This window comes from Clinocottus analis, unplaced genomic scaffold (assembly GCF_023055335.1).
Source record: "Clinocottus analis isolate CAN_PGR_092001 unplaced genomic scaffold, fCliAna1.0.p SCAF_9, whole genome shotgun sequence".
NCBI classification, from domain to species: Eukaryota; Metazoa; Chordata; class Actinopteri; order Perciformes; family Cottidae; genus Clinocottus; species Clinocottus analis.
This window is the reverse complement of record NW_027176251.1, coordinates 9155805-9178510: the sequence shown is the minus strand read 5'-3', so window position 1 is coordinate 9178510 and position 22706 is coordinate 9155805. Positions and strand designations below refer to the sequence as shown.

Below are 22706 nucleotides of genomic sequence, written 5' to 3'. Positions count from 1 at the left end.
AAAGTGTATACAAAAAAAAAAGGGAAATCACTAAATTACCTCCAACAAGATCATTGTAATTAACTGTTATATTGCTAGCATGACCCTAAGAGCGAAATGCCCCGTGATTGAGCTTTGTTCAAACTGTTTTGATGTTATTTGACTTTTCCAGCAGAGCCCCAAGGAGGGCTGAGATGGCAGAGTCAAATAGAAAGGACAAGGGCACATAATAAAGACAAATGGCTCGAGCATGAAATTTGATTCATTGCCTTTGGTACAGAAACATTCACAGGGAAATGGCCAACATTGACATGCCATGAATTTCAAAACACTGTCAAATCCAAAAAGCACACGTCCTGCGATAATGACATTGAGTCCCAGAGGGGCCTGCAGGGGGACTCTGGCAGCTTGTGGAGCAAATCAATCAGACTGTTGTTTCTGATGGACATTTCCACGTTGAGTAAAGGGTCGCTTTGCCCAATTTACAAATTATTGTACTTTTTTGTACCATTTACGGGATTAGGCCAAACAGATAATTTGGGTTTTATTCTACCACATTACAGTATATTCTGTCACACAGTTTAATTGTTGTCGTCATTTAGTCTCTTAGTCCAGTTTAATGAATTTTAATTTCCTCCCTTTCCTTTAGTATTTATATCGTATATTATTTTGCAGTGATTTTATGTCGTGATTATTTTTGGACATTGTAATTTTGTGATTGTTTATAAGCACTTTGTTTACTTCCTATTTGTTTTAAATGTTCTGTATAAATATCGTCTGTCAGAGATTTTGCAGAAGGAATTTATTTCTCAGGGCTCACGGCATAAAGAATTACATTCAGTAGTGACTCACTGATACCGATGTTGAATATCGCGCTGATAGAGACTCAAGTAGCTCAATTGGGTATCGGTTCAATTAAACGATATGTTTACATACTTTATACATTATGTGATAATGTATAAAGTATAATAGTAATTCTGATTATGGTTTGACCAATTAGTTGATGCACTACAAAGTTTTACCTTAGTTACACTTTAATTGTAATATAAATTTGCTTATTATTATATTAATGAATAACAAATATTAATGTATAAATTTAATGTACTAAAAATACATTAGTTAGCGTTTAGTTTTTCCATAAACTATGTGCAGGTTTTATTGAAATTTGTTTATACCTCATAAATAGTTCCAACAAAAACTGTAAAAAGGGGGTTATTTAGATTATCGAGTAAAATTTTAATTATAAATTATAAATGCTGTCAACCCAACAAACCAAAATCCTTTGACTTGCATTGTAATTTCAGTGGCGGCAAAAGCATGTAAAGCCTAAACTGGTCAAAGAGGACAATTGAGCTCCTGTTTAGGGTCAAATGACAGGAAATGAAACAGTGCAAAATAATATCCACCAGCAGTGATTTCCTTTTTTTTCTCGAAATTAAGAGAATCAATGTATAGCCAGAAGGAGTTCGGAACCTTATTTATGTCAATAAGCATCAGAAGCATATGCTGAGAGCAGGCCTTTCACTGGAGAGCACCCACTTTGTAGTATTATATGAAAACACCATCTGGTGTGTTAGCAGCGGCTAGGCTACACTAGCTGGGGCTAGATGGGGCCCTGCTGTGTCACAGGATTATTTTACTGGTTGGTAGATCCGCTACATTAGCCTCTAGTGGCTGGGATTATTGGATGATCATTATTATGTGTGACTGAACAAGAAGCTAAGTACCTGCACTTCCCTGACGCAGTTAAGTCTTGTTCGTGATCAGAAGCATTATGAGCACATTTTCAGCGCATTACGCATTAATTTTACCTCGTCTTTGACACACATTTATTAGTTTATTTTGTACAGTTTGACTTTGACTTACCAACTTAAAAACAGACTCTGCGCTTGAGATAATACAGACTACAGCACGCCCGGAGCACATATTTGTTTGTGGAAGGAGAATGTCCCTTTCTAATGCGCCTGAACCGGATCACAGGCGAGGACGGAAGACGTTCAGAGACGGGCTCTCTGCTCAACAAAACGAACATCTGCCGTTTCTCATCAGCGAGATTGAAGCTAATGACGAGCCGCGAGTGTGCTGACAGAGAGAATAGAATTGGATGTGTACAAGAGGCCCAGTGAGACCAGACATATGTTTTTGAAAATGTTGTGGATGGAGTATGGCTCTATACAGAATGTGAGCATAAGTGTGTGTGTGTGTGTGTGTGTGTGTGTGTGTGTGTGTGTGTGTGTGTGTGTGTGTGTGTGTGTGTGTGTGTGTGTGTGTGTGTGTGTGTAGCTGGAGATTGGGAGTAGTAGAAAACAGGTCGCTGTTTTTTTTCTTTGCAGTTGATGTTTATACAAGTGGATGAAGGGGAGTGTGTAAGCGCAGGTAAAACAACCGTCGTATTCTTCCCCCTTCAATCTCTGCTTTCGCTAACAGATAATGGAATTACACATCAAAGAAGCTTCCCCCTGTATCCAATTCTTCTGTGACCTCTACCAGCCTTTGTTCATATTCACCACGACAACTCCCCAGCCCCAAGCCTCCACCAGCAGGCTTCTCCCTGCTTCCTCCCTCTGTCTAGGGAGAGATTAAATTTAGATGAAAATGAAATATTCATTTCCACTCAGCAGCTGATGGCCATCTTTATTTGATAGAACTTTTGATGCAACATCTCCTCATTGTTCTTCTTCATCACCAAACACTTTCTATTTTATTGTACTGTCCTCTTCCCTTTTTTTTTGCGAACCATGCCATTCTCCTGTGTGTAATTCACAATGCAAGCAGCCTTTTGGGTTTGACTTTGTTAAAAGCAGAATTGCAAAGTACCATTACAGCTTTTGCAGTCTCTTGAAATATGTCTGAGTCATTTCAGATGAGACATTTGCAAAAAAAAAAAAAAACAACAACTGGGGAGTAAGGATCTCGGGGAGCATGCGAGTGGAGAGTGCACTCTCTACAGCTCGCTTAAAGAGTTAATCACATGAAAACTACTCAGTCTCTCTCTGCTGCTGGTGCAGGGATAAAGACAAGCCTCTGAAGTGGCTCTGTGTTTGCAGACTTCAACCAAAGTGGTGACCACAGACCCGATTTATCCCACTGAAGCTTATGAGTGGTCACACTGCATACAGCTTCAAGTGCTGCACATTTGTCAGCTTACATTTAAATGTTCAGGCTGTTTCACACACAATAATTAAGTCTGCAGTCATGGCTGCCCAGAGCATTTTAGGGAGGCTAAATGAAAAATGCATGTGACCAGGTGTTGTAGGGGCAGAGCGAGAGCAAAGGAAATGAAATCAACATGAAATCATGAGGGAGATTGATTAAATGGCACTGATTAAGTGCTTTGAGTATTAGGTAGATAAAGTAATTGATTATACAATAAATCCCCGTCAGGCAGTGAATAACCTTACTGAGAGAGAAAAGAGACACCAAATGATGAATTAGATTCTTCAATCCACAGATGAACGAGACAATATATAATAATCGGTTATTACTGTAGGATTTGACTAACGATGTATGAATGCATGTTCATGTGATCAAAATAGAGCAATCCCTATCTGATGCCGAATTATAATTAATTGTGCAAATAAAATACTGCCTCAGTGGGGAAACAGAAGCAAGCACAGAAATAACCATCATATTCAAGGAAATCATCAGTTTACTGAGTCGTATTTCCTCGTTGGCAAACATACAAATTATCTGCCGACACATGCTACCTTCTGGGAGAAAAATGACATCCTCCAGCAGTTTGGTCTTTATTATAACAACATTTCATTATTGCCTGAAATGGTTTCAAGAAGAGATGAGAGGTTGCACAACATGTCAGGGAGAAAAGAGAATTAACAAAAAAGCAGGCGGAGGGAGTCCAAAGAGAAGCACAGCATGTAAGTGGACAAATACAGGAGGAGCAATCTTTTTTCCCTCCAACAAATAGAAGCTACAGAACAAGACGGAGCGACCATCTGTCCTCAACTTAGAGCAGTGCACTGTAAAAGCACTAAAATCAATGGCAACAACTCTACCTTGGATGCCCACCATTACCCAGATGGTGTACTTGGAAAACTGCACAGGCCACCTAACCAAGAGCAGACACAGCACAGACAGAAAGCGCCACGCTCAAATACCACCGCCCACCTCCACAATTTTCACTGGTTTGTTTGTGCCGGTAACCAGTGCTGAAGAGCAACGTTGGCCATCATGCGCCGACTATAAGAAAGCCCTCTGTTGGTTTTAGCGGGGTGGCTGCGACACAACGCGCGCACACACAACGCGCGCACACACAACATACCAAAAACCATATTACAACAAAAATAGGGGGGCACTAAACACACTTAAAAAAGCGCTCATGCCTAAACAAATCAGCAGGCTAAGTTTATACCGTCTTAAAACACACTATTTAATTGTATAAATGCAATTGCAGAGAATATTTTCTCCAATTTCTTGTTATTTTCACTCAGGTCAAAATGAAATGGATGCACACTTGGCCGTTTATGTAAACACTCAGCTTCAAAAGATCATAGGAAGCCTTTTGAATTAGATTTTTTTTCTTTGGCATTGAGGCAAAATCAGCAACCTTGTCAAAATACAATCTTAGGAACACAAAAAAACAAACTGCTCCTGCACCACAAGCAATGATAGATTCTATAAAAAGCAATAGTGTGACTGTAGCACAATTCAAGGTAAATTTGTCTCAGCACTTTGACATTTTTAAAAACAAAGCCTGTCAACTCTATTTCAGGTCTTCATTTGATCTGCTGCCACTGTAAAAGAGAAGAAATACAAAATAAAAAAAGGAAAAAAAAATGTCCTTTTGACCAAACGATTCCAGCTCACATCAGTATATAGCGAGAGCTTTAAGGATTTATGCGGTTTCTAAGACATCACCAAAGTCCATGCACAGCGATGTCAGAGAAGTCATGGCTCTTTAGAGTGCAGCCGTCAATCACAGGGACATCCCGGGCCTGCCTGACACTTAGCACGAAACATTATTCTACGGTCGGCCACTTTATTCTACGTGTTTCTGTTGAATTGCTTTTTTGGAATTTGTATCAAATGTACAGAAGGCTTATAGCTATAGTGATACTTCATCCTGTTAAAGTCTAATAACTTTCATCTGAATAAATGAAGCTTAGTGACCACACACTGAGCTTGACAGGGATCGTATTACAAAATCAGAGTGGGATGTTGGTGATTTGCAGATGTGTCTCGCAGGGGGCTACCGATTTGGAAAGGCTATCCGCCTCAGTTCGAGCACTGGAATATAGAATATGCAATTGTATAACATTCATCCACTTCCACCCATCATTTATAACTGGAAGACAAAAAGCCCCATGCCATTAAGCTGCGCTCACTCCCCGTCTGTACCCCGGCCGTTGTAGTGGTATGTTAATGTGGGCCAATGCCATTTGGAGTAATTGTCCTGCATGGCACTCTGCCAAATGTCAAAAACGATTTGCCTCATGACAAAAACCTTATTGATCTTCATTCTGCTCCTGTCTCTTGGTGGTGCAAAATGTTTCATCGCATCGCCAGCCTCCAAATGACAATTCTCACATTGTTCGTCAGTGAGTGATTGGAAAAAGACAACACCAGCACACAGACCCTGCGTTTTCTTTTTGTGTGTATAAAAGATCTGGTGGTACTGTGGATTTAACAGTGCAATAAAACTTTGAACAGATTGTTTTTTTTGTATACCGTGTGTGCACTTTGCATTGTTACAAATTCTTGAGAAGAGAATATAAAATAAGATCAGATCAAACTCCACTCCACTGAAGAAATTGTTTGAAACTTTCTCATGGTGTATCTCTTAACGTGATGCTGTCGTTTTTTCTAATTTAACAGACTTCTTAAAAGCCAAGCATCACTCCCAGAAGGCATGGCAATGATCCTGAATTCAGCTGGTGACTCAACACGCTGGCTGCAGAAAAATGGAACAGACAAAGCAGAGTGCACAGAGGTCACACTAACCCACTAGATGTCACGGCACTGGCATTGAGTGGAGGAGGCACCCCCAATTTTACAGGTAACCGTGTGCCATAATGCACTGCTCTCTTGTTGCATGCAAGCTGCCCCTCGTTTAAGTCAAATAACGACCCGACTGTGGCGAACGTGAAATAAAAAGGGACTGCTCGTTCCGGCTTTACCCCCAAAACAACACCCGCTGCTGCTGTGACGGCACGGATGAGCGGAACAGAGTCCAACTTTCAAGAACAAAAACGTATGTGTGTAAATGTGGAACACTTACCTATTCGAATAACGTGAGGCATCCCGTTAGAGTAGTGAATCCAAAAGGGACAGGCAATCAGCAATGTCCAGTATTCCCAAATCGCACTCCGGGGAGACAGCCAAGTATTTCGCATGGTTGTAAAGTCGCGAGATCCACTTTTTAAAATTCCAAAGACGACTCAGAATTGGTCATCAAAACTGAATTCGACGGAGCATAATATGGATTTGGGTGTCTTCGATGAATTTGCGCTCATTGTACTTGGTGCAAGCTTCTTCAGTTGTTTTGTTTGTTTTTTTTCTTCTTCTGTTACTCACAAGTCTGAGAGCGGCTCGATCAGGATGAAGCCCGCAGCCCCGCACAGGCGGATCAGTGAAACACCTGCGAACGCAGGCTGCTGCAATTACCCCGCAGGAGTCTCTGTATCCCCTCCTACCGACGATGCTATCAGTCTACTGGCAAGTACCACGGCAACAGCCGAGCCGGACTCCCGCTACGCTGTGGAGGAGGAGAACTGCGCCTGCGGAACTTTGGGTCGCCTCGAACGATTCTGTCGCCCGAAAAGACAAACAGAGAAACACGTCACACGATGAATGCTGGGGAAATATGAACGCACTTGAGACGTTTAAAAAAAGAGGATTTCTGTAGTTTAATCACTCCAGTCTCCCATTCCAGTCATGAAAACGGTTCACACAGATGCGCTTTGAGAAGGCGGTAAAGCCGTTTTGCGACGCTCCTCTCCAGTTGCGCACGGTGATGGCACGAGGCTGGCTATTGAAGAACGTCCAAATCTGTACAAAAAGGCTCTTTGTTACACAGTGTTCATTTGAAAAAAAAAACCTTCTAGTTTGTGCTGGATGGAAAGGCAGCGCAGAAAGCCGTGCATCTGCGTGCGTCTGACGACCCTCCTTCCACCGTGCCACTGGAGGCACGCGTCGTTACGCATACTTGTCAACTATGTCCAAGAAGTATTTCATGGAGGTGAGATGGATCCGAATAAACACCCGGTCTTCTGCTTTTGCAGTTGTTGTAAACGCTTGCCACATATATAGATATATTATACATTTTATATTATGAGTTGTAGGGTTTTGTGTTCTCTTAAATATGCAGATTTGTTTCTTATTTACTGCACTGAGATGGATGTTCTGTGACTAAAGCAGACAGGGAAACCCCCGTCTGTATTGTGAATGGGATGAATTATTTGCATGAGGGAAATAAGTGTCAACTGAGAATTGGGACATTGACAGAGCAGGCTTCTTATCGTTGTTATTTGAGACATTCAGTCTATGTCTATGAGTACATTAAACCCCCGTAACTGCTTGCTGCCTATCTGTCTGTCCATTTTTCATGCTTTACAAAGTGCCCTCAAATACAAGCTGCAGGTTAGATATACAATGACACAGTGAGTGCTGCTCATCTCATTCCTCTCTCACTACTGCAGTGCAGGAGTGAAAGCCCAGCTGAAAGTAAAGAAGTACCTGTTTATGGCACAGATTGAATGCAAGTGAGTTATGCATTTTTTTTTCTAAAACAGAAAACTAAAACTTGGAGCATCAGCAAAAGACTGAAATCTACTTTAGAACGCGGAAAGCTCTTAAAGAAATATGTTCTGGTGTGTTCATTACCTTTTTTTAATATATAAATAGCAAGATATATAGATGGATAATAGATATATAGTTATTTTCTGAAAAAAATCTAAATCCAATTGGCGTAACAAATAATGATAATAAAAGCAGATATTCTAAATTATATATTCAGAATAAACTAAATCCATACAGTGCATTTCCTACATTCACGATTAGCCGTTTTTTAAGCATATTCTGCAAATGCACTGCTACATTTCTTTGTGCTTAATAGAACACTGTTGATGAGATGGTGCTGTGGCTCATTGGTTTTATTTTTCTGTTTGGAATGAGGGAGAGGAATAAACTGTGCATCAGGGGGCATGCAAGCAAGAACAAGCCAGACTGACTGCCACTGCATATTCATGTCTCCCAGAGCAGATTTATCGCCTCTTGGCACAATGTAAGGACTATCAACGTGAGTTATGTGGCCCGGCTCTCGCATTATCGAGATTCATTGACTTGCTGCTCTTTCAAATACAAAATGTACACAGCTCTTGCAAACAAGACATTCTGGGTCTGTGGGTGCCCTCTATAGAGAGATGACGGTCTCTGCTCTCAATCACCTGGGCTGATAACTGGAGTCAGACCCTGGAGCAGGAGAGTTCCCCGCTGTGACATGGAGAGAGGAAACGAGAAGCACAAGACGTAGTACCGCAGTTCCATTTCTACATTTGAAGTATAGTTGTTGAAGCAAACTGCATGGGCATTGTTTGTGTTTCTTACAGCAGCTCAAATTAAATCTTTGTGCAGCCATCCTTTTTTGTTGGTCTCCCTGTCCCTTTATCATTGTAAGAATTGTTATTGTTAGTGTCACCTGCCATTACAATAACTTAAAATGCACTTCACCAGTGAGAGGCAGTGGAGCTACAAGGATTATTAGAGGAGACCAGAGCCAGAGCAGTGCTGGCGTCGCACATCCGTGTCACATACTGTACGGTATGTAATGTTGCACACAAAGGCTGACATCAGTGTACTCAGGTAAACAACTTATACAGCTATGTAAATAAATAAAGACCCCTCTTTAAAATCCTACGTAAGTATATAAATCAGCTGAATGCACATAAATCAATACAACCTACTCATTCTGCAGAATAAATGTCCTTTAGGAGTGTTCCTTTAATTATATAATACATAGGTTATTATTATCACTGATGCAATAATGTGTAAGTAGTACTTACGATACTACTGTATCGTATTCTTAGTACTTTATCTACAACACGGTAGTTTAGTGAAGTGGTTCCTAATCTGGGTTCGATAAATCTAAAAGGTCATATTATTACAGGCTTCAAACAGGTATTTAAATTGAGAGGTGAGATGTCTCTTTGTTGGCTGAACTGATGGCTGAATACACTTCCCATTGATATCTAAAATATATTATTTTGGTAAATGTTTTTCATAGGATATCTGTGCAAGGCCATGTTGAAGTAAAATAAGTGTTAAAGTGACTCTGAATGACACTAACGTATAACATAAAACCCTTCGAGTGGACTAAAATAATTCAGTCCAGTCTCTACTTGAGCAAATTAAAAAGTAATTTAAGTTGACACTTTTAAGCAGGTCACCTATACATAAACGACAGCTTCGTCAGCTCAATTTTTTTTTCTCCTGTGAAATGATTGCTGTTGCATTTACAACCGGCCAGCGATCAATGCCTCGTCTGGCAAGTTGGTCATTGCTAATGGTTCCAGAAACATCAAGTCTCCATTGTGAAGCTGGAGACATTGACAAGAGGTGTACTTAGTTGACTGGATTGATCAGCACATTTTGTTTAGTTTTTGAAGATTGTGAGAGAGGCAAAAGAGGACAATCAATTTCCACACGACAGCTTTCATACACTGCTTGCTTATACATCTATGATTGGCTGAAGAAGATGTGCAATCCAAGATGTTGGATTGTTCATAATTATTTGGAGAAATTGCTGCACTTCGATTGAGCCTCAAAAATGAATCATGTGAAACATTTTCATTATTGATTTTGTCTTTTTTTCTTCAAGAGAAACATAAAGAACTCCAGTCACCAGACTGAACATAATGCTGAAGATCGAACATCTCCCCTCAACAATGGGTCAATAGGAACTCATTTCTAAGTCTAAGTCTGCGTGGTTATAAATTAGATGCTTTTTTTCAGACCTTTTTGATTGGATTTACTATTTTTGACGGCTTTAGCTTTGTAAAAAGAAAAAAGAGATAATTGTTTCATAAAAAAAAACACAAAGTCAACTTTTCAAACTATGAGGGAGTTACATTGATCTCTCGGAAGAAAAGAGAGTGATGAATCAGATATTGGTTTGAAGGCATAGAAACTTATAAAATAAGTTTTATAAAATAAATAATCCATACTTGGGTATTCACTAAAGTCCACCTGCGATGTCTATTTCACGCTTCTGTCTTTTGCAAAGGCTTTGTATCTTCATAGAATTCAAACATTTGAAAAAGCTTTGTTCAAAATACATGTCCTCTCTCAGGCTGAGCGTGGGACTCAACATACCTTATGCGAGATTCAATGTCATGCGGCTGCTGTCTGTACATATTGCGTTCCTGACAGGGTTTGTGGCAACTCCATTACATAAGGACTACAACGCCCATGCAGCTTTTGTGAGCAGACAGATAATTAAACGTTGATTTACCCACTTCAACTGTACTGGGGCAATATAGCAGTTTTGCTGATAGATTGAACACTTGCTACAGCCTCACGCTCTTATGATTCAAGGCAAGGTGCCATGTGCAGACAAGGTTATGAGGAATTGGCCCAATTCTGGTGCTGATTGCAACGTTTACTGGGGCTACTGCTCTGACTCGGAGTTAGAGACTGCTCAAGATGTATGTGCTGCTGCTGACGTATGTAGCTGTGGTGTGTTGGGGAGAGGGGAGACAATCACAACCCTGATCAGTCATCCAGACAGTCTGTGAGATGGGAAATGACTGCTAGCGGGGTTTCAGCCACTGGTTATAGATGAGAAAGGCACAGAGTAATAATAGATTCCTGACCCAACCTGATTTATCAATTGAATTATTAGTGTGATCATCTTTATCATCCCTGTCATCTATCTTCCATATCTACTGCCAGTTTAAAATTGTAGGAGCAGTTTGTATGCATGTGTAAAGAAAAAAAAAAACAGTTTCATGACCTTCAAATCAACACTTCTATATTTGGAGTTTGAGCAAAGAGAAAAAGGAAAAAAAGATGAATCTCGTTGTTACAAAGATTCTTATATGAGGCTGTCAAATAAAGAATAATTCTCCTGCTGCTACACAATCCTGTTGTTCATCTCTCAAGTGACTGGTGCTTCATGTTCAAGCAGACCTTAAGGTCAAGGAGGCAAACTGGGGAATTAAAATCACACTTGAACACTTCGGTGGGAAAACCTATAGAGTGCAATCACGGAGTGATTCATTTTCTCCCAAAACCCTGTGTGATTATTCTTGACCCTGCGTGCACCGTATGCATCACTGGTCTGGACCTACACTCATGCTGTGCTCTGAATGTAGTCACGGCCAGGATGTTGTTTTTGTCCTATGCTGAGGTCATATCATTTGCATAGTTATGTTCACCCTTTGGATATGCCTGCTTCTACAGGCTTTTTTTACATTGTTTTTCTGAGCTCTCTGTCCACCAACCAACAGTATGTGAAAGTTAAAGGCATGTATTCAGAAGCTATTCACATTGATTTATGTATTTATTTATACAAAGTTTAAAATATATATATTATACAAGACCCTGTTGCAGAGAGCGCTAAGGTACAATCACAGATGTGATATCCATTGTTGCATGTCACCATCCACATATCCTGTCGGTCTCCTCTGTCAAACTATCAAACCAAATAAAAAACACTTATAATGTAGGATTATAAAACACATTCCCACATTCTCAAGTCATTATTACATCTTGAATGATTTATTTCCTTATCTTTTACTACATTTATTTTCTATCGGCCTGATACAACAATAGTCAAAGAATGTCAGCTTTTTAAAGTTTGAGTATAATATACCCATTCACTTTAGTCTTTTATCATTGTTTTATTATGGTAATCAAAACTTATTTTGACTGATTTGTTTGCAAGTGACAATGTTCCCTTTCTTTTATTGAGTATTTTCAGCTGCTTGTATTGTAACTGTGTATATGCTGTTGCTAGTTCTTTATTGTTTTTTGTTTCCAAAGTATCAAACATAAGAGAATCTAAAACGTAAAAACACAAAATCAAGAATAACAACAAGACCACCACAAATCCATACACTAATTTTACAAACAAAATAGGACATGCTGTAATTCATATTTTTACAGTCCATAAATGTGCTTATTATTTCTTTGAGTCTGATGAAAAAAAAAGTTTTTAAATGTCAGAAAGTGGGAAAAAATGATAATGCAGATGTTGAACCTAACGATATTTAGTATCCTATCATATAAGACAAAGGAGCTGTAAGTCTCCACATTTGAGAAGCCCGATAATGTTTGTTTTCAAATATACTGAGCAAGAGTGAGGCACGACTGCAACACTCGAGATGAAATGGCATCCAACCCTGATGTCACAATGAACTGCTATGTTTCTTTATAATGCTGTACAAAGACTGCAGTGATACTGATGTTCTCCCTGAGAGGTGGACTGTGCTGAGCTTCATGCAAACTATCAGGTCTGGCAGTTTTCACTATGAATCTGTGTGAAAACATAATTATGGGTTTTAGAACAATTTCAAGGCCATCAGCGAAGCACCCTTCAAGTGTGTTTACCATCTCTAGAGAGTTCGTTCAGGGCTTTAAAATTAGGCGGAGTGAGAGGTCTGTATCATGACATGCCTTGCAAATACTCCAGCAGCCAATACCCACAAAGCTTTGTTTCGGAGGTTATCTTTGCTCTCCACTCAGTTCACTCGAATAGCCTATCTATCAGTGACGGAAAGGGAGCAGCGGTGACAGCCACAGCACGATTAGACGCTGTGTTGGTTGAACAGGGCCAGCCTTTGTTGTTGTTTACACAGCGTTTGCCCATCATTAGGCTTGGCAAGACTGCTTACTCCTTTTATATTAATTAAAATGAATATACAGTAAAGACTGCACGTGTGGCTCCGAGCCAGAATTTTGAAGTAAGACTCAATTAACCTCAATGACCCTGTCTCACACAAACAATTCAAAATTAATTATATGCAGCATCCAACCCAGCCGCGCTTAGTGGCTTCAAAACTACATTATAAATGGTTTAGAATGCATTTCCACCTTGTTTTCGTTTGCGTCTGCCAAATCAATGGCCCATTAAAAAATCTGCAGCAACATAAAATGGATATCTTGAAAGCGCAAGTTGTTTGCACAGTATGCCAGCTCTGAGAATCAGCATTTTTCTTTTTGAATATGATTATCCTCTTGTGGGATCTTCATTGATTTAACTGTAATGTTTGACAGACATGAACTTGTCAAATATTTTGAAACAGGAGTGAATACAATAAATATATATATATATATATATATATATATATATATATATATATATATATATATATATATATATATATATATATATATATATATATATATATATATATATCTTTATTATTTAGAAAGAGGGACCTTGAGGTGTGCCACATTTGATATCAACTGTATGATTCCTGTTTGTTATAACAGTACACAAGTTGGTTGTATCGTGTGTGTGCATGTGTGTGTGTGTGTGTGTGTGTGCGTGTGTGTGTGTGTGTGTGTGTGTGTGTAAAAACAAGTCCCACTCCAACACGCACATGTGCACACATTCAGACAACCTGTGAAATAAAGTGTCTCACTAATTTGAAACGTGCCTGCATTCGTGCACAATACAGTGATCCGCAGACTTTCATGTTATCACATTGGCAGTTATGAGTAATTGCAGCCTGCAGCAGTCCCTACCCCTGGACAACTTTTAATTATGTTACAAAGTGCACACGCTCTCCTGCATTAATGTCTCTGCTGGAGTCTTGAACGATTACATTCACTCTGGTGGTGTACAAGGACTAGCTTCCCTAAATCATGAAAACATGTTTATTAAACTGAGATAAACTCACACCATGGTATGTGTTGATGTCAGGGAGGGATTGCCCTTTGTGTTGTGAATGATAAGGAATTTAAAAATATAATGTGTAGCAAAGCCGTGTAATGCTCACAGAAGCTGGGAGGCAGCAGGGGAGCTGAAGTCTTTTTTCTTTTTTTTAAGAAAGTGAATAGCAGCGATAGAGTGCTGACAACATGAATGAATGAACTCACTGTAACGTATTCCTCAGGCACCGTGGATCATTTATGTTTTGTATGGCCTATGCCTGAAACAGCTCTCCCTGTGGAGACCAATGTGTGTGTGTGTGTGTGTGTGTGTGTGTGTGTGTGTGTGTGTGTGTGTGTGTGTGTGTGTGTGTGTGTGTGTGTGCTGTCCATCATCGTAGGAGCAGATGAGTGTGAAGTGAAGCACATACCAACCAGCAGCAAGTCACTCATAGTTTCATGTTGGGCAAGTCCCTCTTGTCACACTTGAGTTAAGGAACACGTCGGGTTATGATTGCTTCAAGTCCAGTTTTGACCAACACATAAAGATATCACACATAAATCAATATGAGACATTTAACACAGCATTTAAAACACCTTTTCTATTTTTAAAAACATGTATCCTCTTCTTTATAACCTTGTAACATGCTGGAAATGTGCAGGTTTAAACCAACAAATCTCCTATCCGTGCACTTTCTTCCCGCTGGTATTTCTTAATATCCAAAATGATATGCGATGGATTTTTTTTAGAGAACATTAAGTAGACCTTTGGGTTGCATCTGATGAGATAAACATGATGATGAATGAATCAAGGTGTAGTGTTTTTGATATTAAGTGTATACATATTTAAATGTGTTTGTGTTACTCTTACCATCAAGACATCATTAATGTAAGATTAACTATATATTTACATGTTGATGCTTACAAGGCATGCTCTTGTTGACTGACTGATTATGACTGCATCAAGCACACTGGAGAAATGACCACCTCGCTTAAAAACGTAACAAGATACTGGGGTCGTTGGGAAACATGCTCTTTCAATCAATGTACACTGCACCGTGCTGGCTTAATCACAGATCTTGTACATGGATAATTGCTACAAGTGAACCTTGCTTGGCTGACATTTGCATATATTGAGTTACAGGAGTCAGTCTCACTCAGACTCCATCCGTTGAATCACTGCATGTGATGTTACCCGTGTGGAGCTGAACACATCAAAAGCACTTTCTTCCAATCATTTTTCACACATCATTGCGGTTATAGTTTGATGTTGATTCTGTGTAATGGAGGGCTGGAATGCAATTCTAAATCAATTGTAGGCTTACTGTAATTTGGTTGAAGTGGATATATATGTGTGTGTGTGTGTGTGTGTGTGTGTGTCTATATATATATATATATATATATATATATATATATATATATATATATATATATATATATATATATATATTAGGGCTGTGAATTATGTGGATTAATCATGACTAATCACAAATTATCGACATTCTCGGTATATTTTTGTAAAAACATAAAGATTTATGATAAAAGACGGATATATACATTGTCATTTATACAATGGGGTGCTGTTGTAAACAATGCAACTATAGGCCGTGAGGTGAACCCCGTTATCGTTTCATCCCGCTCCACAGTCGTGCTAAACTACCAAAAAAAAAGTTTGTCGCTGAAATTCCAGTCGATTATTGATGCAGCGATGTTTTATGCCAAACTAGTTTCTTCAGAGCGTAACAGGATATTCGTCGCAAGTGGAGGTGACAAGGTGCTCAGTGTTGCCAGATTGGTGATGGCGTAGTATCGTACAAAAGGCTCAACATGGTCGTATTTGGAGGATAATTATCAACCCTGAGATCAGTCGACCAATGACAGTTCTCTCTACAGTCAGAGAAAACTTGAACCCCTCATCCCCTCATCCTCAACAATATTAATTCCGCAACTGTGCTACTCAGCTTGTCACAGGCAGACTTAGTGAGGGGTCTTTGTTGTTCAGTGAGGCTGGTTTGACGCATTCCTCTTGAACGCCCCTCGCCGACCAACATGCTGCGCGTTGAGATGGTACTTAAGCTGGTTGTGCTGGTGAAACAACAACGTCTTCCCGAGTGAACATCTAGTGGACATCTTCGTCTGACTGCATTAGAGCGGAAATAGTTGAATAGGTATATTAGAAGCTCTTTCTGCTCATGCGTTAAATGCGTTAAAAAAATTAACGCATTAATCCTGTAATTTAATCATAGCGCGTTAACTCGTTATTTTTCACAGCTCTAATATATATATATATATATATATATATATATATATATATATATATATATATATATATATATATATATATATATATATATATGGAGAGAGAGAGAGAGAGAGAGAGAGAGAGAGAGAGAGAGAGAGAGAGAGAGAGAGATGTGCAGTTAAATAACAAATGACCTGTAGCGGATTCATCAATGTTTCCTATTCACCTCTAACGAAGTACACATTATAGCTCAGCCATTTTTCACAACCTGTGGTCACCCTCAGGGACTCCCACCCACCAAGGATGGTGAGATAAATCAAAAGGGTCACAAGGGGATTGAAAGAAAAGGAAAGCAGAATAAAAATCTGTGTACAGACAGAGAGAGAGAGAGAGAGAGAGAGAGAGAGAGAGAGAGAGAGAGAGAGAGAGAGAGAGAGAGAGAGAGAGAGAGAGAGAGAGAGAGAATAAATTGTGTGATTCTACACACAATGCATTTGTAATTTAGCCAATAAAAACTACAGCTTTACAGTTTTGCTCAAAATACTTTCATAATGCCCCTGCAACACAGTAAATGACTAACTCTACTTCTTCCCGGGAGCCTCTGTGCTTTCTCGCCTCAAGTTTCCATGGATCGTGGCTTTCTTGAGCCGGTCCTGGTGATGCCCCTCCTCTCTACTGACATGGATCGTGGTTGTCTGGATCGTGGTCCAGGCCTACTACTCATTATATAAATCATTCCATCTCATTTCATATTCATTGAATGTGCTGAGCCGATGTGAGATCATGGGACAGGGATGTCGTATGTGTACAGATTGTAAAGCCTGAGACAATTTGTGATTTTGGGCTATTCAAAACTGAATTAAATTAAATCACATCTTTACAGAAGCACCGTACATCTTGTCTGTGAAACAATAGGACTGCATAGAAAAGTAGGTTACTTTAGTTGTCATCAACCGTGACTCAACCACCTTTTTGAAATGTTGGTTTGATGGTTGGAAGCTGAATTTGAATTTTATTTTGTTCATGCTGGAAAGGCTGTTTAAAGCCGGTCCAAACCCTCATGCCACAACAGATCAATAGTCTTACTTACAAATTATTACAAGACATTTTACAAAATATTACAGGAAACCATTTAGAAAATAATAGATAGCGCCGGTTACAAAGACCAGAGGAGGGATGGACAAAACAAAAAAATACCATCATCCCCTCAGCACCTCTGACGGGTGTGTATGTGGAGGGCATGGCATTTTCCACAGGCGTGTTTAGTGCAACATCAGGGACGAGCCCACAGCAATATTAATTTAAAAAAAACAATACTAATATGAACTGAATTGTTGCTGAATGGCATGATCCTGTGAATCATTAGAGAATATCATTATTTCATCATACATTGCTTCCACTGATGCTATTTTTGCTGTCGCTGCTCATATCTAAGATACGTTTTCTTTTAGTCTGCTCTGTTATTTCATAAATATCATAGCCATCATAGACCAGAACAAGTCTCACGAGAATTAATTAACCTACATCGTCTCCCGATAACAATCCTTGAAGGCCCTGTGGGAAATAGTGCAAAGGAGTGCTCCTCCTTTACTTGAACAGTCAATACGAAGGTATGACCTGACATGAATGTACATTTTATGTAAAGTGTTGCGGACACAATGTCTTATTAAGCAACATGTTGTTTTTCTGTCTCTAATCTTTTTAGAAATATTATTATTAAATATTATTCTTTCAAATGACATTCTACCTGGTATATTGCTATTGACAGTTTGCAGTCCATGGTGTATTTGTTCACTCTTCTCTACGGGCAGAGTGGTGGAGCTTCAGTTTAGAGTCAGTTTTGTTAAATAAACCGCAGAACATCAAGCTCTGGTTGCGCCAGGGAGCAGCCTTTAAGATTGGAGCTTCAACTCAAAGACCACACATTAAAGTGTTTCACCACTGGGAGGTTGCAACGGTCTTATTAGCCACTGTGTGCTCTGTCAGTGATGGCAGACCTGCACAAGGCCCTCCCTTACGCTACCCAGTGAGCTCCAGTTTGTAGCTCCGTATTATGGTGTCAAGTGCAACTGTGCCTGTTTCCTGGTTCTGCTTGGTCCTCCCCATGGAAACGCTTCTGAGGACAGGCTACAGAAATTATCCATGGACTGCAAAGTGAAAGGATTTGTATTTATCAGCCGGTGAGTGGTCAATGACAATACAATATGCTGGAATTATGGGGATTAGAGGGAGGGATTTGTGTATTGCCAACGAAATTCCCAGCAACACCTTAGTGCTACCTCAGTAAATTGTAAGACTTTGGGTGAGGGAGGGTGGCTTATATGTTGTGGGAAAGGACAGATGAGTTGGTAACTCTAGTTTTTTTGTATTTCTCTCACGAGGTCTTTGCCTCTGTACTAAAACCTTAGGTAAAGAATATAAATACAAGAAAACACACAAAAAGCATAATTGACCTTGATTGAGAGACACACCAAATCATACAGTATACCCAAACACAGGTGCAGTGGTCATACAAAAGAGTAACACAAGAATAACAAAAGATTTCCTGACGGAGTTACACAACAAAATGTGTTTTCGTCATTATGTCTCAATACATTTCTCTTTTCCTTTCCTATTATTGGTAGTGTATGGAGTTGTGTGGCCATTTGGCAGGGTGCAATGATTACATTTAACAATGCAATCACACAAAAAGCAGCAGCACTTGGTTAAGCAGTGTGAGGAGAGACAACACTAAACATTGCTCTCTTCAAGCTTAATTGGAGGAGGGATGACACTGGTTTGGCCAAATAACATCCACCAGTCTGTGGAGAGCAATATAGTGGCAACTGCAGCAATCAGGGCTGTACTCATCAAGAGGTCTCTAAAGTTTTTATGCATATTTCACTTACAGTACATTCAGATAGAAACTCTCAAAATTGGACCCTTTTCTCCACAACTACTAAACGTTGGCATTGTATAGTCCTTTTGCATTGCAGATTCATCCAATTAGACTAACACACATAAGTAAGCGATTGCCGTCCCATCTAATCCACTGTGAAGACGCTCTGTTGGTCAGTCTGGACTTCAGTTTATGATTCTAAGTTCAGTCTGTTGCTGTTTCAAACTGTCAGTAAAAACGAGGCCTATGCACAGTATTTATGATGCAACACCATGTCCACTGTTACACAACACATTTTGGGATCTTTCATTAGCTTTTAACCAGGAAGTAACACTGCATATCATGCTTGATCTTCTTTTAAGAGTTTTACATGGTGCATCAGCTACATTCAGTGTTTCTTTTCAATGTGAAGAAATAGTGCTTGGACTCCACGGTATTTCAGATCACTGAACTCCTTAATTGTGGGGAAAGAGTTTGGCCAAACATCAAATAAAGAAACACCTCAATCCCAAAGAGGCCAGACCATCCCACAGAGTCAAATTCACATTTAACTCTGTTTTCTTTTAATTGTACCTACACAGAAATAGACAGACTAGTATGCACACACACACACACACTCACACACACACACACACACACACACACACACACACACACACACACAGTAAAGTGTGTCTACAGAGAAGTCGAGTATTTGTTTAACTTTTTACCGCAGTGTTTTAGACTCCAGTTGGATATGATGTAAAAGTCTAAAAAAATGAGTTTTTACTTATAAGTTCTTACAACTTGAATGATTTTTACAAAGGTTGACACAGAGTAGCACATCAATTGGGACAACGCCATGGTCTAACCGTGCATGTAATTGAAACAATCGATTTCAATTTCATAAACACAAATGTGCATAAAGCACAGAACCGGTAAAGTGAGCTTCTGTTGGTTGAGTGATCAGGACTGCATGCCTATCAATCTCCCCGTCTCCCCCTCTGGCTTGTTTATTGTTTTCCCATTGCATGCTGGATAGGGAGACATTGCACAGGTCTTCTATCATCTCAAGGAGAGGCAGTTCCTGAGCTCTGCCTAAGGATTGGTTATCTCACTTCAACAGGACAAAAAGGTTGTGTATTACAGGCTCAGAATATGTCCTCCATCAGCTACCAAATTGAGGCCTGCATAGAGAAAAAATGCTGTATGTGTTTGAAATTTCTCTTAGTTGTGTGATATTATGAATCACAATGTGTCTGTGAAAAGAAAGTGAGGAATGTTACCGGATGCCTTTCATTTTCGTTTTTTTTACAAACATACAAATAGCTCAGGTTCTCTCCTTAACGGCAAATAAAATGCCCGTCAAACCCCTCTCCCCAAACGGGGATCGTCTAGAATGATCTCACAGAAATACATGAAAATGACCATGACCTCTTGTGGCAGATAATGTATTACAATTACAACGACAAAAATGTTACTGCTTTTGGCACAAATCTGAATGTAAACATCATTATTATAGTGTGCAATTTACAGATTTAGTTTCCTGAGTATCTCTTTCATCTCCACACCATATTGGTATTGTAACTAAAATATTCCTTGTCAAATTGATCCTGAATTGATTCAAAATTAAATAGAAAATAAAATCCATTCAGGATCAACAGTGATACACAGACATATTACTAGTAGCTACATTATTATTATTATTATTTTATGGGCTTGAATGCAAGAAGACTTTTTCAGTCTTTTTGAGGTCTTCATCATTTGCATCACAGTTAGTGTATCAATGGTCCTCGATGTCGCTGTGTCAGAGTCACAGCAGCATTGTTAGCTTTGCCAAACTCTAATTGGATGTAAGAAAATGTACCTGAAATTACTTGTGGAAGTTTAGCTTCATCCCTGAATCCTTTTCTCATGAGAAGAAAATAAGAAAAAACAAGCGTTGTTGCTTGTCCAAGTAACCTATTCTACAGTTCTTCCGTAGTATACTATCTGATTAGCATTATGTTAGAAATAAATAATAGTGTAATATTATTTTATTTTAGAATTCTTTACTGTAAAAGATCCAGCTTGCGACACAAAAACAATAATGCTCTTTTATTTCCATTTTCAATGACTAGTAAGAACATGTATAGCTTTAGCCTTGAGTCATTTCTAATTTAATGAATATTATTTAAAAATATCCTATTTTAATATGAGTTAGCTGGAGAAATTAAAGAGACCAAGACTAAGTAATGAAGCTAATGTTAGTGGAGATGTAGTAATTTTAGTTATAATGGAGCATGTTTGATAACATCACTGTTCCAGGCAATATGGTGAAATGGGAAAAATATCTATCGATCTAACTTGATTTTTTTTCTTACTGTTTTCCTCTCTCATATTTTCTGTCGTCTGCTAAATCTCTCTCTCTCTCTCTCTCTCTCTCTCTCTCTCTCTCTTTCTCTCTCTCTTGCTCTCTCTCTGCCTTTTCCTGGTGTTCAATTAGATGGAAATAGGTAATGAGAACATATGAAGCCAGAAGCATTAGTAACGATGATAATTAATGTCCATTGTCTTTTAGATCAGCTAAATATTAGGCACCAGGCAGAATTATCTCCCCGTATGAAATCACATTAATCAACATTTGGGGCCACCTGCTAATCACACTAATGTTCTCACTATCCTGAAAATTGGAAAAAAAAGGCTGCTCCATAAGAAACTCCTGAAATCAAATGTGGATAACTGGTCAACCATGGACCATATGATGTGACTGAGATATTTTCAGTGCAGCTATCTTGCAGTTTGACAGAGCGGAACTAAGCTATCTACAACATCAATGTAAACATCAGGTTTTATTATCAGGACTTGAGATGCAGAGAGCAAGGACCTCTTTCTAGACATACCTTGTTTCCTCCATGTTCAGCAATCATACAGGAAGAAATCCATCACAGACGAAGGACAAGTTTTTGAGTAATGGGTGCAACTCACCTCTTTGTGACCTGAAAAAATTCCACTTTATTACTTTTACTATTTTGCTATCAATCTTTTCAACCACAAAAGTTCAGGTGTCATCTCTGGCTGCGTACTGTAGAAAGTCATTCTGGAATAAATACTGTATAAAAGAAAAACGTGGGCACAGAAAAAAAGGTAAATTACAAGACCTGTCACAAAACGATGCTTTGAAAAAAACACATTACATACAATTACATTGCATCCAAGTGTCAGAGTCGTATCACAGAGGGGGTGCTGAGCAGTTCTTTCCTCTCTCCACCAGCATGAAATCCTCCCAGAATTCCACTGCGAAGGTTTTGCCAGCTAACCTCACGAGAATCACACCTGCCACAAGCCTGCACAATGTGGTGTGAGCAAAACGGCTCAGGTTGAGACTCATTAACCTCTTAAAATCTTTTAGAAAGTCAGCATCCTCGGCCAACATGAGGATTTAGCAGGCTGAAAGATTGAGACAATGCTGGTATTATAAGAAATTTGATAACGCATCCATTGGTACCAACCATGTCATGTTAGCTTGTCTGGAACAAGTGTAAATAATGCCCCGAATTTAGGCTTTATTTTGGTGTGGTAAAAACTAGCATTGCCATATTCACATGGGGTGCCTCTTACCTCAAGATATTTGTTAAAGATAAATGTTCCTTTACATGCTAATCCTATATAGTTTTTGCATGCCGTAAACATGTTCAGAATGGTATGTATTATTATGAATATTCTAAAAAATGCTGTATTTGAATAATTAGGTGTACTGAAGTCCCTAAATGGTCCTGAAATTGTGGATTTAGCCAAATATTTTCATGTGATGTTGTC

At 39.2% G+C, this 22706-nt stretch overlaps 1 protein-coding gene across 2 annotated transcripts in view; it reads right to left on the bottom strand.

The window, feature by feature from the left end:
- The window catches only part of grik3 (glutamate ionotropic receptor kainate type subunit 3), an 87327-nt gene extending 80225 nt beyond the window's left edge, over positions 1–7102 (bottom strand). For both annotated transcript variants that reach the window (XM_068569179.1, XM_068569180.1), the window contains exon 1: positions 6215–7102. In XM_068569179.1, the coding sequence (XP_068425280.1) occupies positions 6215–6329 (115 nt within the window). In that variant the 5' untranslated portion in view covers positions 6330–7102. The remainder of the gene's footprint in view (positions 1–6214) is intronic.
- Between the last annotated feature and the right edge of the window lie 15604 nt (positions 7103–22706).